General features: G+C 47.5%; 1 protein-coding gene across 3 annotated transcripts in view; it reads right to left on the bottom strand.

The window, feature by feature from the left end:
• Positions 1 to 16,234, bottom strand: part of CCDC83 (coiled-coil domain containing 83) — a 104,384-nt gene that overhangs the window by 48,092 nt on the left and 40,058 nt on the right. For all 3 annotated transcript variants that reach the window (XM_033948932.1, XM_033948934.1, XM_033948933.1), the window contains exons 5-7: positions 15,172 to 15,339; positions 14,272 to 14,363; positions 4,507 to 4,575 (exon numbers count right to left, since the gene is read on the bottom strand). In XM_033948932.1, coding sequence (XP_033804823.1) covers positions 4,507 to 4,575; positions 14,272 to 14,363; positions 15,172 to 15,339 — 329 coding nt within the window. The remainder of the gene's footprint in view (positions 1 to 4,506; positions 4,576 to 14,271; positions 14,364 to 15,171; positions 15,340 to 16,234) is intronic.

Below are 16,234 nucleotides of genomic sequence, written 5' to 3'. Positions count from 1 at the left end.
CCAATAAGATCATCACATGTGATCTATTTTTAAGATGCATGTTGCAATAGAATTGGACAATTTGTACTAATACAAGTACTATGAAGTAAAATAATAGATTCCTAACCTGGAAAATATAATAGATAAATGACATAATTCTATTTATTTGCATTTGATATTTTGTTTTTTTTCTAGAAGGCACAAGGTGTATTACATGAATGGAAATAACATATTGGTGGTAATTTTCTAAAGCTTATTCTGTAGAAAATATCTTATAAAACTACATGACCAAATACGTAGGTGCAAATATTCATTTTGACAGGATAGCACATACTTATGCATATTTCCAGGGCTGGGACCTGGGGGGGGGGGGAAGTTGAGGTGGAGTTGTGATGTAAGCACCTAGAGCCAGATTCTGTAACCGGTGCTAATATCGGTGGCTGCCTTAAATGCAGCTGTCAATTACATGTCAATCACACATTGGCGCCGGTTTCAGAATTGCACCTAGAGGAAAAATAGGTGCCGGAAATGTAAGCTAGGGTTTTCCAGGCCTACATTTCTGGTGCCTTAAATGCGGCTGTTGATTACATGTCAATCACACATTGGTGCCGGTTTCAGAATAGCATCTATGGTAAAGATAGGTGCCAGAAATGTAGGCCAGGGTTTTCCAGGGGGGTGGGGGGTCCCAAAGGAAGTTCAGACCTTACCACAACATTCAGCCCTGCATTTTTATGTCATAGGCTCTAGATATTTAAGCAAAAATATCTATATTCAGATATCCCAACCTTTCTAAAATGGCACCAATTGTTTCTGAAAAACTGAATATATTTAGCTACTGAGGATTTCTGTTCTAAGTATTTGCTCCTGGCCAAATCCAAGGGCCTCTACTCCATCCTCATCCTCCTTGATCTATCTGCGGCGTTTGACACTGTAGATCACTGCCTACTCATCGATACGCTGTCTTCACTGGCATTTCAGGGCCCTGTTATCTCATGGTTTTCTTCATACCTTTCCAGTCGCACTTTTAGCATGTGCTCTGGAGAACCCTTCGCTGCAGCCATCCCACTATTGGGTCAGTGTACTTCAGGGCTCTATCCTGGGATCTCTTCTTTTCTCCATCCCTTGGTGCTCTAATCTCCTCCCAGGCTTCCAATATCACCTCTATGCTGACAACTCGCAAATCTACCTCTCTATGCCTGAAAATTTATACAGGAATCCAGGTCCAAGTCTTGGTCTGTCTGTCTGACATTGCTACCTGGGAACAAATGGGAACATTGCTGGGAACAAATATGTGGAGAGTGATGAGGAGAAAGCAAATGTGCTAAACAAATACTTCTGTTCTGTGTTCACAGAAGAAAATCCTGGAGAAGGACTGAGATTGTCTGGCAAAGTTACACGAGAAAATGGAGTAGATTCTGTGCTGTTCACGGAGGAGGGTGTTTATGAGCAACTTGAAAAACTGAAGGTGAACAAAGCGATGGGACCAGACGGGATCCATCCCAGGATACTAAGGGAGCTCAGAGAGGTTCTGGCGAGTCCTATTAAAGACTTGTTCAACAAATCTCTGGAGACGGGAGTGATTCCTGGGGATTGGAGGAGAGCGGATGTGGTCCCTATTCATAAAAGTGGTCACAGGGATGAAGCAGGAAACTACAGGCCGGTGAGCCTCACTTCAGTTATTGGAAAAATAATGGAAGTGTTGCTGAAAGAAAGGATAGTATATTTCCTTGAATCTAATGGGTTACAGGATCCGAGGCAACATGGCTTTACAAAAGGTAAATCGTGCCAAACGAACCTGATTGAATTTTTTGATTGGGTGACCAGAGAGCTGGATCGAGGACATATGCTAGATGTAATTTACTTGGATTTCAGCAAAGCCTTTGATACAGTTCCTCATAAGAGGCTGTTGAACAAACTTGAAGGGCTGAAGTTAGGACCCAAAGTGGTGAACTGGGTCAGAAACTGGCTGTCGGACAGACGCCAGAGGGTGGTGGTTAATGGAAGTCGCTCGAAGGAAGGAAAGGTGACTAGTGGAGTCCCTCAGGGTTCGGTGCTGGGGCCAATCCTGTTCAATATGTATGTGACATTGCTGAAGGGTTAGAAGGAAAAGTGTGCCTTTTTGCAGATGATACCAAGATTTGTAACAGAGTAGACACCGAAGAGGGAGTGGAAAATATGAAAAAGGATCTGCAAAAGTTAGAGGAATGGTCTAATGCCTGGCAACTAAAATTCAATGCAAAGAAATGCAGAGTAATGCATTTGGGGATTAATAATAGGAAGGAACCGTATATGCTGGGAGGAGAGAAGCTGATATGCACGGACGGGGAGAGGGACCTTGGGGTGATAGTGTCCGAAGATCTAAAGGTGAAAAAACAGTGTGACAAGGCAGTGGCTGCTGCCAGAAGGATTCTGGGCTGTATAAAGAGAGGCGTAGTCAGTAGAAGGAAGAAGGTGTTGATGCCCCTGTACAGGTCATTGGTGAGGCCCCACTTGGAGTATTGTGTTCAGTTTTGGAGACCGTATCTGGCGAAAGATGTAAGAAGACTTGAGGCGGTCCAGAGGAGGGCGACGAAAATGATAGGAAGCTTGCGCCAGAAGACGTATGAGGAGAGACTGGAAGCCCTGAATATGTATACCCTAGAGGAAAGGAGAGACAGGGGAGATATGATTCAGACGTTCAAATACTTAAAGGGTATTAACGTAGAACAAAATCTTTTCCAGAGAAAGGAAAATGGTAAAACCAGAGGACATAATTTGAGGTTGAGGGGTGCTAGATTCAGGGGCAATGTTAGGAAATTCTACTTTACGGAGAGGGTGGTGGATGCCTGGAATGCGCTCCCGAGAGAGGTGGTGGAGAGTAAAACTGTGACTGAGTTCAAAGAAGCGTGGGATGAACACAGAAGATTTAGAATCAGAAAATAATATTAAAGATTGAACTAGGCCAGTTACTGGGCAAACTTGTACGGTCTGTGTCTGTGCATGGCCGTTTGGAGGAGGATGGGCAGGGGAGGGCTTCAATGGCTGGGAGGGTGTAGATGGGCTGGAGTAAGTTTTAACAGAGATTTCGGCAGTTGGAACCCAAGCACAGTACCAGGTAAAGCTTTGGATTCTCGCCCAGAAATAGCTAAGAAGAAAAAAAAAAAAAAAAAAAAAAAATTTAAATTGAATCAGATTGGGCAGACTGGATGGACCATTCGGGTCTTTATCTGCCGTCATCTACTATGTTACTATGTTACTATGTCTCACCACCATCTAAAATTAAACATGGCCAAGACTGAACTCATCTTTCCCCTTTCCTCTGTTTCGGTGAATAATATTCTCATTTTATCTCATTGGTTCGCAACCTGAAGGTCATCTTTGACTCGTCTTTTTCCTTCTCTCTGCATACCCAACAAACAGCCAAACCCTGTTGTTTCTTTCTTTACAAGGTCACTAAAATCCAGCCTTTCCTCTCTGAGCATACTGCCAAGACCCTCATCCATGCTCTTGTCACCTCTCGCCTGGACTACTGCAACATGTTTCTGTCATCTCTCTCCTCTTCAGTCTGTTCAGAATTCTGCTGCATATCTTGTATTCCGCCGGTGTCATTATGCTCACATTACCCCTCTCCTCAAGTTGCTTTACTGGTTCCCCGTTTGTTTCTGCAAACAGTTCAAACACCTCTTATTGACTTATGAATGTATTCATTCTGCAGCTCCTTAGTATCTCTTATCTCTCCCTACACTCTGCTCTGAGAACTCCGTTCATCAGGCAAGTCTCTCTTGGCGGTACCCTTCTCCTCTATGGCCAACTCCTGACTCCGTCCCTTCTACCTTGCTAAGCCCTATGCCTGGAACAACCTGTCTGACTCAGTACGTTGGGTTCCATCTCTGGCGGTATTCAAATCCAGGCTGAAAGCCCACTTTTTTGAAGCTGTGTTTAGGTCCTAACCCAACCAACTTGTAAAGCACCCATTTCTGCTGGTCATTCCTTCCATAGTCCCCTACCATATCTACCTCATCATTCCCCTTCTAATTCCCTACCTGATCAGCGTATATAGATTTGCCCTTTTGTCCTGTGTGTCTGTCATAATTAAATTGTAAATTCTATCAGGCAGGAACTGTCTCTTGCATGTTTAATGTATAGCGCTGCATGCCTCTAGTAGCAATGTAGAAATAATAAATTGTTGTTGTTGATATCTTATTGTTTTGTATGCCAATAAAGCTAAAGACTGCAATATATGTTACTGGTTTCTGATTTTGTCGTCTTTTTATTTCCTGATGGTAGCAAATCTGATGAAGCTATGTAGTTTAACCCTTTAACATTTCAAAAGTCATTAGTGTCTTAAGGTCCTTCATCAGATTCTGTTTGTGTGACACGGGATTCATAGATAAAACCTTTGAAATCTAGGAACACACATCTTTTATCTTGCAAAACATCATTAGAAATTAATGTTATATATATAAGAAACACCATTGTTCTGATTTCTTTATCTTTGAAAACACAAATAATAATTAAGGTTGAAATAAAGAAATTAACATTACATACCTCTTTGTTCATCCAATCATTTTCCTTAATCTCCTGACGACTCTTTTTATCAATATTTTTTATGGCAAACTGCAAAAATATGTTTTCGAATTATATTCTTTGTCATCTTTCAAAGGAATTAATTTATACCAAGCAATGTATCTGTAAATTAAGGGAATGACTCCTACAATGGGCCACCAATGGTATATATAACATTTTATAATAAGAAAAATATAATTTTTAAAAAATTTCAAAAAATAAACTAGGATTAGAGTAGTCACTGAGGTGTTGCACTTTATAATCCCTCAATTAAGTTACACCTAACAGCTGTTAGGAGTAAGCAATTAAGTGCTGGTGGCTGAAACATTGTAAAGAAAACAGAAATTATCTAATACAACTTTGCTGTCCTAAGCATAACAACCAGGCACTCCAAACAAATACTTCAGTTTAGCTTAGGTGACAGACTATGGAGGGCCTACTCAGTTAAAACACTTGTGCTGCCACTCTACGAGGGCTGTTCAAAAAGTATCAGTACCTTAATTTTTCTTGCGTAAACAAATAAAGCTAGGGAGCCGTGGTTTGATGCATGTATGTGGGTGACCCTAATGCTCATGCTTGAATTTTTCCCCGCCTATAGAAGCTGTCAGTTGCTGGTAGACCGCCGATGAGTGAGGAAGTGTAAGTGAGCACCGTCTGATTTTAATTTTTGACAAAATGACACAAAAAGTTGAACGACGCTATTACATTAAATTTTGTGTAAAGCTTGGTGATTCCCAAGTGGAAACAATCTGCAAGATTCAACAGGCCTTCGGGGATGAAGCAATGGGCACCACACAGATAAAGAAGTGGTACAACCACTTCATAGATGGCCGCACATCAGTGGAGAGTGAAGCACGTTCTGGTAGGCCCTCAACATCCAGAAATGAGATTGTCATTGACCAAGTGAGGACCCTGGTGATGCAGGATCATCGAATCTCCAAGGGGTACTTCAAAGAGGTTCTGCATCACCTTCGTAACAATGTGAGATGCAAACGGCCGGACCTGTGGGAGCGGGCAATTGGCAGCTCCATCACGATAATGCACCTGCCCATTCTTCACATCTGATGGAGTTTCCTGGCCAAACACAACACATCTGTGATTTCTCATGGTTCCCTACTCTCCCGACATGGCTCCATGTGTCTTCTAGCTTTTCCTCAAGCTGAAAATGCCCCTGAAAGGGACCAGATTTCAGTCAAGAGAAGACATGCAGAATTCGATGGACCAGTTGTGAGCAATCTCAAAAGAGGCGTTCCAGCGCTGCTTCCGACAGTAGCAGAACCGTTGGAAGAAGTGTGTGGCAGCCCAAGGGGACTACTTTGAAGAGATTAGTATAAGATTGCTGTATTTTTTTATGAATAAAGGTCTGATACTTTTTGAACAGCCTTCGTATTAATTCTGACCATGCTATTTATAGCTGTGTTGTTATTTATTTATTAGGATTTGTTTACTGCCTTTTTGAAGGAATTCACTCAAGGTGATGTATAGTCGAATAAGTCAAACATAAGCAAGAGGGAGGAGGGGGGAGAGTCTCAGGTAGTCCATCCTCCCCCTGGCCTGCCCGGATTTCAGGAGGAAGGGCTCTCCACATGCTCAGGTTATACACGCCACAATCATCCAAACAGTAACACCAATACTTATCCAATCTAAGCAATCAAACAATCAGAGTATTATCCCCCGGACCCAAAACAAAAAGGTCAACAGTAGTCCAACACTCCCAGGCCACCTTTATAATGTCTGAAAGGTGCCTAGACACCAGCTGGAAAACTGTTCTCGAACTCAGATGCACACCCCGTTCTGAAGGCTCCCCTCATGTCGAAGGTGGCCCCCCTGCCTAGTTAGTCTGCCCCTGATGCAACCCACTCTCTGCCAATGAAGTCAGGGAGGCAGTGAAGCTGAAGATGGGGCAGGCCCTTTTGATGCAGCCACCCCCTGAATAAACTGTTCTGCAGGAAAAAGTTGGGCCACTTCTTCTAGGAACCGCACCAACATTAATGCAAATGGATGTTGCCACCGATACTTCACATTTCTGTCTCGTAGGTAAAGCAACACTGGTTTCATCTCTGCTCTCCATCGAAGTGTCACAGATGCTAGCTCTTGATACATTTCAATCTCAAAGATATCCCATAAGGGCTCTAGCCACCTTCATGACCACTTCCTTGGTTTTGAAATTGGAGAAACAGGCAATTATCTCTCGCAGCCAATTGCCATGGGGTACTGAGGGCTCGATGCGCCCTTTCAATGCCAATGATATCAGGAGAGACTGAAGAGGTATCGGTGGAGAGTAGCATGCTAGCCACCTGCTGGACCACCCACTCACAATTGACATTCGGCCAGTTTGGGAACACTGCGCACTTGAAAATTCGAGTGACATCTCTGATTCTCCAAGTCCTCTAGCTTATCTAACACATATGTTTTCTGCGCATGAAGGTCTTTTGTACGCATATCAAATTCTTGAAGCTAGTCCTGGTGTTCATCCAGGTGCTCTTCCATCTCTCCGACGCAGTACCCAAGTTCCACAATCTCACCCTGGAGATCAGCAGCTAACGTGGAGAGCTTGGCCCACACCGATTTTATATCAGCTCTGATTTTGTGCACTTCCACTATTGGCTCCAGCTAGGCTGGTGCAGACATCACAAACTCTAGGGCAGTTGCCAAAGCTGGGGAGAGCGCATGCTGTCTGCCTTGCACCACCATCCTGGAGGCTCCCACGCTCCTAGGCACAAAAGCTTTATGGGTGGTTGAGGCCATTCAAACTTTACAAACATGATCCGCAAAGGTGCTTTACATCCATGCTTCTTTTTTGTACAAATTTTATGCATTTTGGACAGTGAAGAAGCTAAATTAAGGCCCATGCATGCGGAGCTCTGCGTTCAGCCAACCCCTTTCCCATTTGAAGAGGTAAAAACAGATATTGTACAGCGTAGTCCATTTTGACTATTAATAGACTAACACCCCCCCTTTTACAAAAGCACAGAAGCTTTTAGCACCAACTGGTGTGCTGAATGATCTGCAATGCTCCGACGCTCATAAGAACTCTATGACCATTGGAGCAACGCAGAGCATTCAGCGTGCCAGCCGGTGCTACAAACCTCTTCTGCGCTTTTGTAAAAGGGATTGGGAGGGTGGTGTTTAAATTAATATTGGTATACAACCTTTTAATTGAAACCAAATGAAGAGGTTACTGGTAGGCTGACATAGTCTACCAACTTTGAAAAAAAATATTTTTTGCTCTTCAGAAGTGAAAGCACAGTTACTTACCGTAACAGATGTTATCCAGGGACAGCAGGCATATATTCTCACATGTGGGTGACGTCATCTACGGAGCCCCAGCGCGGACAGCTTTTCAAGCAAACTTGATTGAAGTTTCAAGTTTGCACACTGTACCACGCATGTGCTAGCCTTCCTGCCCACTAGAGGGCGCATCTCCACCTCGTTCCATATCAAGCAAAGAAGCCATCCCCGGGGAGGTGGGCGGGTTGTGAGAATATATGCCTGCTGTCCCTGGATAACACCTGTTACGGTAAGTAACTGTGCTTTATCCCAGGACAAGCAGGCATGATATTCTCACATGTGGGTGACCTCCAAGCCAACCAAAAAAGGGCAGGAGGGAGGATGGCAATTAGAAAAACAGGTTACGTAACACCGACTGGCCAAACCGGCCGTCGCTTCTGGACAAAGTGTCCAGACAGTAGTGGGAGGTGAACGTATGAACCGAAGACCAAGTGGCAGCTTTACATATGTCCTCCACAGGAGTAGAACGGAGGAACGCAACAGAAGCTGCCATCGCCCGGACCTTATGCCCCGTGACTCGACCCGGAAGCGTAAGACCAGCCTGAGCGTAGCAAAAAGAAATACAAGCAGCCAGCCAGTTTGACAAGGTGCGCTTGGAAACAGGGTGTCCTAGACGATTAGGATCAAAGGACAAAAACAATTGAGCAACCTTCCGATGAGATTTGGTACGTTGGAGATAAAAGGCCAACACCCTCTTACAGTCAAGCGTGTGAAGTGCCGCCTCACCTGGATGAGAGTGGGGCTTCGGGAAGAACACCGGAAGAACAATAGACTGATTGAGGTGGAAATCAGATACAATCTTAGGTAAAAATTTAGGATGGGTGCGTAGAACCACCTTGTCATGATGAAACACAGTAAAAGGCGGGTCCGCAACCAGAGCCTGCAGCTCACTAATCCTACGAGCGGACGTGAGCGCAATCAAAAAGATCACCTTCCAAGTGAGAAACTTAAGAAGGGACTTGTCAATAGGCTCAAAAGGGGGTTTCATCAGCTGAGCCAAGACCACATTAAGATCCCAAACCACAGGAGGGGGCTTCAGAGGAGGATTAACATTCACTAGGCCCCTCATGAACCGAACCACCAGAGGATGAAGAGAGAGGGATCGCCCCTCTAGTCGCCGGTGGAAAGCAGCAATCGCACTAAGATGCACCCTAATAGAAGACGTCTTCAGCCCAGACTTGGACAAATGCAACAAATATTCCAGAACCGAGGACACCGGAACCGAACTCGGATCCAGCCTGTGCGAGGAACACCAGGATGAAAATCTGGTCCACTTCTGGGAGTAACAAAGCCGAGTCGAGACCTTGCGCGAGGCTTCCAACACCTCCCTGACCGCCGAAGTCAGGGGGAAAGGAACCAAGCCGTCAGATGTAAGGACTGAAGATTGGGATGCAGCAGCGAACCCCGACTCTGAGACAGCAGAGAGGGAAAAACAGGCAGAAGTAGAGGTTCCCTGACACTGAGTTGAAGGAGCAGGGAAAACCAGTGCTGACGAGGCCAACGAGGCGCAATGAGAATCATAGTGGCTCTGGACGATTTCAGATGAACCAGGGTCCTCAAGATCAGAGGGAAAGGAGGAAACGCATAGAGAAACCTCTCTCCCCAGTCGAGAAGAAAGGCATCGGCCTCGAGACGGTCCGGGGAGTACATCCGCGAACAAAAAAGGGGCAGTTTGTGAGTCTCCGGAGAAGCAAACAGATCCACCTGAGGAGTCCCCCAGCGGTCGAAGACCTCGCGCAGCACTCGGGAGTTGAGCGACCACTCGTGCGGCTGAAGGAGACGACTGAGTTTTGTCGGCCAGACAATTGGTCTCTCCCTGAATATAAACCGCCCGCAGGAAGATGTTCTGGGAGACCGCCCATTCCCAAAGGCGCAGCGCTTCCTGACATAGGGACCAAGAGCCCGTCCCCCCTTGCTTGTTTACATAATACATCGCCACCTGGTTGTCCGTCCGCACGAGCACTACTTGATCGTGCAGTAGGTGGCAGAAAGCTCGAGCAGCCAGAAAAATGGCACGAAGCTCCAACACATTGATGTGACAAAGACGGTCCTTGGCCGACCATAGACCCTGCGTTCGCAGACCGTCGAGATGTGCCCCCCACGCGTACTCCGAGGAGTCCGTGGTCAGGACCTTGCGACACGGAGGAACGAGAAACAGCAAACCCCCTGAAAGACTGGAAGAGTTGGTCCACCAACGAGCGTCTCAAAGAAGGAGTCACTGTTATCGGACAAGAGACTGGGTCGCGATCCTGCCGCCATTGAGAGGCCAGAGTCCACTGAGGAAGCCTCAGATGCAAGCGGGCGAAGGGAGTGACGTGGACCGTCGATGCCATGTGGCCCAGAAGGATCATCATACGCTGAGCCGACACCACGGATCGCCTCAAAACATGGCGACCTAACCGAAGCAAGGCCTCCCGCCGAGGAGGGGGGAGGAAAGAGCGGAGGCGAACCGTGTCCAGCACGGCTCCGATAAACTGGAGAGACTGAGCCGGGCACAACTGAGACTTGGGAAAGTTCACTTCGAACCCTAGACATTGAAGTAAGATGATAGTCTGTTGGGTCGCTAAGATAACTCCCTCCTTGGTCGGGGCCTTGATCAGCCAATCGTCCAGGTAGGGAAAGACCTGTAGCCCCCGAGAGTGCAGGGCCGCCGCGACTACCACCATACATTTTGTGAATACCCGAGGGGACGACGCCAGACCAAAGGGAAGGACCCGATACTGAAGGTGCAAATCTCCCACTTGGAACCGTAAGAACTTGCGGAAAGCGGGATGCACCGGAACATGGGTATATGCTTCCTTCAAGTCCAGGGAGCACATCCAATCCCCTTCCTCCAACAGGGGGTACCAAACCGGAAGCGATAACATACGGAACTTCTCCCGGACCAGGAACTTGTTGAGCTTCCGGAGGTCCAAAATGGGGCACAAATCCCCGGTCTTTTTCGGGACCAAAAAGTAACGGGAGTAAAAACCCCAGCCCCGCTGGTCGAGAGGGACAAGCTCCACTGCCCATAGGCTCAACAAGGCCCTGGCCTCGACCAGGAGAAGGGCCAACTGGCTCCGATTGGACGGGCAAGCGCTGGGTGGCATGTCTGGAGGCTGCGCTAAGAAGTTGAGCGAATAGCCCTCGGAGATGGTCCGGAGCACCCATGCGTCGGATGTAATCTCGGTCCAAGCCCCGTAAAAGGACCTGAGTCAACCCCCGATGGGGAGGGGGTCCGGCGATACTGCGGAGGGGGCCCGCCCCCAACCGCACATCCCGTCAAAAGGACGGCGCCGGCTTGGACGCTCCCTGCGCTGGGGGTTTAGACTGACCTCCCCTACCCTGTTGGGGTGGGCGTCGGGGCGGAGGTCTCGAGAAAGGCCGGCGTAGATTTCTGCGGGTATCTTCTCGGGGGTTGCCGAAAAGGTTTTTGCAGCGGGGCCCTAGGTTTAGGGCGGACCAGGGAGGCAAGAGAGCGCTCCTGCTCCGACAGACGTTTGGTTGCCGCCTCCAAGGAGTCGTCAAACAACTCAGAACCCACGCAGGGCAAATTTGCCAAACGCTCCTGCAAGTTGGGGTCCATCTCGAGGGTACGGAGCCACGCCAGCCGGCGCATAGCCACCGCACAGGCCGATACCCTCGAGGCGAGTTCAAAGGCGTCGTACACAGCATGGAATAGGTACAGGCGCAGTTGAGAGAGATTTGACATAAAGGTGACGAACCTGTCCCTATGGGAATCAGGTATGACGTCCCGATAACTGGGGAGGTCCTTCACCATGTTACGCAAGTACGAAGAAAATGCAAAGGCGTAATTTAGGACCCTCGTCGCCATCAGAGAGTTAGCGTAGAGGCGATGACCAAATTTGTCGAGGATTCGCCCTTCCCTCCCAGGCGGGACCGCTGCAGACACCCTGGAAGGTTGCGTCCTCTTGAGCGCCGACTCCACCAGGAGCGATTGGTGAGAGAGTTGTGCCCTCTCGAACCCCTTAGGAGGAATGGTCCGGTATTTCGACTCCATCTTAGACGGCACCACCGTGACCGTAAGAGGGGCTTCCAAATTCCTGAGGAAGGTCTGATGAAGGACCTTATTCAGCGGAAGGCGAGGGGATTCCCTTGGGGGAGTAGGAAGATCCTGCTCCTCCAAAAACTCTTTGGTGTAATGGGAACCTGCCAACAAGTCCAAGCCCAAAGCACCCGCCATATCCTGCACAAACCTGGAGAATGACGAAGGTCTGGCAGGCGGAGAAGGGGTCCGAGATCTCCCTGCCGAGCAGAAGGGGGAGGCCTCGCGGGAGTACCTCGGCTCTCTACCCGACCCCGATCCCCATGAGGCTCGCTCCCGGGACCTCGAGGGGGTCGGGGACCGGTCATGCCTGTAGGAACTCTTGGGGGAACCCCCCGGGGTACGAGGTACCGAGGCCCGTCCCTTCCGCCCCGGCGAGGAGGCCCGGGAACTCTCTCTGACAGGGGAGCGAAAAAGACTAGGGTTATCCAGGCGGAGCTCCGAGAACTGTAAGGTCTCGCCCCCGAGCGGCGACGAGCGACCGCGCCTCCGAGGCGAGGCCCGAGATCGCTTGGCCTTCCTCGGACGGCCCGAAGGCGAGGAGCCTCGCGAGGACCTCGAGGAAGAAGTGGACGAGATCCTCCGCACCCAGCGCATCCTGTCACGGGGCCGCACGCTACGCTCAGGCTGGACCACCGATGCCGGGTCCGAGGGCAAAGCCGGGGTCGAGGTAGTACGAGAGCCTCGGGGCCCGAAGCCACAGTACCCGAGACCGAGGTCGCCAACTGCGGGGCAGCCGAGACCGATGCAGTCGAGGCCGAAGCCTGCTGCAGGTGCTCAATGGCCTCGGACAGCTCCGAGGCGATCAAAGCCCGGAGCAAGTCCTGGAACGCCGGGATCCCCATCCCAGGCGGCAGCACCAAGTCCGGTCGATGCTCACTGGAGGGCGACCTCGGTCTCTAGTATTCCCTCGGGGCAATCGATTTGGATACCTTGGGCTGGGCGGAGGAAGACCCTCCCGCCGTCGAGGAGCCCGAGGATGGCTTCTTGGTCGATCCCGGAGCTGAGGAGGGAAGTGAAGACTTACCCGAGGCAGGCTTGGACGAGGCAACAGGCTTCGATGGGACCGAAGAAAGTGGCGAAGTCGAGGGGCCCCGAGGCCGAGGTCAAGGCCGGGGCCGAAGCCGAGGCCGAACTCGAGGCCTTCCCGGTCGGGGAATCAACGGCGAAAAGTTCCGCCATGCGGGCCCGGCGGCATTTGAGAGCCCTTTTCTGAAAAGTGGCACACCGGGAACAAGAGTCAGTCGGGTGATGAGGGCCCAAGCACCGCAAACAGCACCGGTGAGGGTCTGTGATGGACAAGAGTCGGTCGCACCGACTGCACTTTTTAAAGCCCGTCACAGGACGGGACATGGGCCCAAAAAGCGGCCGGGAACAGACGAGGTCCCACGGCCGCGGCTACCGGGAGCCCCCGGAGCGACGGAAGAAAAACAAAATTTTTTTTTTTTTTTTTTCAACGAAAACTGAAAGAAATCAACAAAAGAACAAAGAAAAACGCAGCGACCGCGTCGAAAACAGGACACAGCCGCAGCGACAGAAGGCAAATTGAAGAGCACAATTTTCCACAGGGCTTCTGGCTCCGCGGATGAAATTGAACTGAGGACCACGAGGTGGAGATGTGCCCTCTAGTGGGCTGGAAGGCTAGCACATGCGTGGTACAGTGTGCAAACTTGAAACTTCAATCAAGTTTGCTTGAAAAGCTGTCCGCGCTGGGGCTCCGTAGATGACGTCACCCACATGTGAGAATATCATGCCTGCTTGTCCTGGAATAACAAGGAGTATGTCTTCATAGAATTAAAAAAAGAAACACCTATTTTTAAGGTTCATAGACAACGGCAGGAAAGACAAAAGCGCGCGCCGACAATTGAGCGCAGCGCCACTCTAAATTACAGTTTTTAGGTGCTCCGACAGGGGGTTTTGTTGGGGAACCCTCCCAGTTTACTTAATAGACATCGCGCCGGCGTTATGGGGAGTTTGGGGGGTTGTAACCCTCCACATTTTACTGTAAACTGAACTTTTTCCCTAAAAACAGGGAAAAAGTGAAGTTTTCAGTAAAATGTGGGGGGTTACAACCCCCCACAATGCGGCGGATGTGTATTAAGTAAAGTGGGGGGGTTCCCCCCCACGCCCCCCCATCGGAGCCCTAAAAACAGTAATTTAGAGTGGTACGGCAGCGCGCACAGCGCTCAATTGTCTGGGCGCGCCTTTGTCCCGGCGCGCTTTTGATCTGACACCATTTTTAAGCTTGCCGGGTCTGCACAGGGCACTTCGGTTGCTGGTGTATGAGTATGCCACATTTAACTTTTCTTATCTGAGAAGCAAATATTCTAAATCTCAGTCGAAAGGAATTAACCACCCAAATAAAGATGATGAAACAAATAGAAAAAAAAAAAAAAAAAATAGGAGTATACCTCACTAGCTCGTTCCTTTTTTGCATCCATTCGTTTCTCTGCAAGTCTTGCTATATCATTTTTCATGGATTCCAAAGTTTTACTAAAATGTTCTTTGAGAAGAGCAAAAGGATGACTGAGTTTATGTCTACTGAAAATAAACAAGCTTATAAGCACAATAAAATTTTATCTCAAAATTTTCTGAATAATCATATAATAGAAAGCAAAATACAGTATATCAATTCACTTCCACAGATTAGGATAAAATTACTATTCACTTGACATGCTAAGGGTATATTTTAACTCAGGATATGAAGCATAAAAAAGAGCAGTTTAGATTAACATTAACACATTATTCTGGACAAAGCATGGAATGCACTCTCACCCACCCTTTTACAAAACTATAGTGCGTTTTTTAGCGCTGGCCGCAACGGTATCAGCTCTGACGCTCATAGGAATTCCACGAGCATTGGTGCTGTTTCTGCTGTGGCTAATAACTGCGCTACGGTTTTGTTTAAAAGGGGGTGGGGGCAGTAAGATATACAAACTAGGCTAGGAACCGAGATAAAACAAGGAAAAGTATAAATGGAATCAAGGTTTAGGATGAAGTCCATGGAAAAAATTTAAAAAAAAAAGAAAGGTAGGCAATATTATATAGGGCAGGGGTCAAAACAGTTCCCTGAGGCATACTCATTGGTAAAGAAAACGGAACAGATAAGGAAGAGGAAGTGCGGATGATGCAGAAATGGTTCTGTAGATATGATATAAACCACATATCAAAGTGAAATCTAGGTGCTTGTAACAAGCATAACACAGTAGTGCTCAAAAGAACCTCACTGATCATGGTGGGGAAAGGGGTAAGTGACAACTACCATAATTGTTTAAAAGTTCAACTGAGATTGTACAAACTGAAAAACTTACCTTTTATTTCCTCAAAGATCTCTTTAATCTTACAGATTTCAGCCTCTAGAAGCTGTATTTGTTTAGCATGATCCTTACTCCCAACATTCTTGTAGTCCAACCAGTACTCCTTCTCGGTCTGTTTTTCCATAATTTTCTTGTCCAAATCACTTATTTGAGAACGCAGGTCTGATCAGATAAAAATAGCAAAGGCAGAATATTTTATGCCTGTGGCAGAAACTACCTAGATTTGGCTTTAACAAAAATTCCGTAAAGTGCAAAACCACACACACATGCTAAAATTTCAGTATTAATGATCACACTTAAAAGGATCTTCAGAACGCCACCCAAGTAATATAGCTCAGTGTGGCAACTCCTCATTGATCCTCTAAAGTGTGGTATCACAACTTTCTTTTAATTCTCTTAATACTTTTTATTTTTATCATTATTATCGTGATTTTATCTTATTGCAGTATAACTACATGTAAACTTAGCTTCAATTGATACCGACGCGTTTCAATCTTTCATCAGGTTCAGGGATAATGCCGGAGCCAGCTCTTAAGAGCTACAGCGGTTTGTTTTATAAGGCTAAGCCATTTCAGGCTGGCTCCGGCATTATCCCCAACCCTGATGAAAGATTGAAACGCGTCGGTGGGGCTGGTGCAACAGCAGCAATTGAAGCCAAGTTCAAACATAGTTATAATAAGATAAAAATTACGATAGTAATGATAAAAATGGAGAAATTAGGTTCTTACCTGCTAATTTACTTTCTTTTAGCTTCTCCAGACCAGTAGAGGTTAATCTTTACGAATGGGTATATATCCAATCATGACCAGCAGGTGGAGACTGAAAACAAAACTGTGGGACAGTATATATTATACTCCCTTCTCTATTTACCTCAGTCTGCCGAATAGCCAAGCAGAACTAAGAACTGGAAAACAGAAAGAAAACAATACTCCGAACAGGAGTAACAAATAACATACCCAAATGCTGTTGGAAAATGCAGAGGAGAAATACCAGAAGGAAAATGTCCCACAGCTCGCCAGCTAAGCCAGCCGAGCCACAGCCGCTGTTCTTTAATTCT

The sequence above is a fragment of the Geotrypetes seraphini genome, chromosome 6 (assembly GCF_902459505.1).
Source record: "Geotrypetes seraphini chromosome 6, aGeoSer1.1, whole genome shotgun sequence".
NCBI lineage: Eukaryota > Metazoa > Chordata > Amphibia > Gymnophiona > Dermophiidae > Geotrypetes > Geotrypetes seraphini.
Note: the sequence above shows the minus strand (reverse complement) of the source record. Positions and strands in the feature narration are given on the sequence as shown.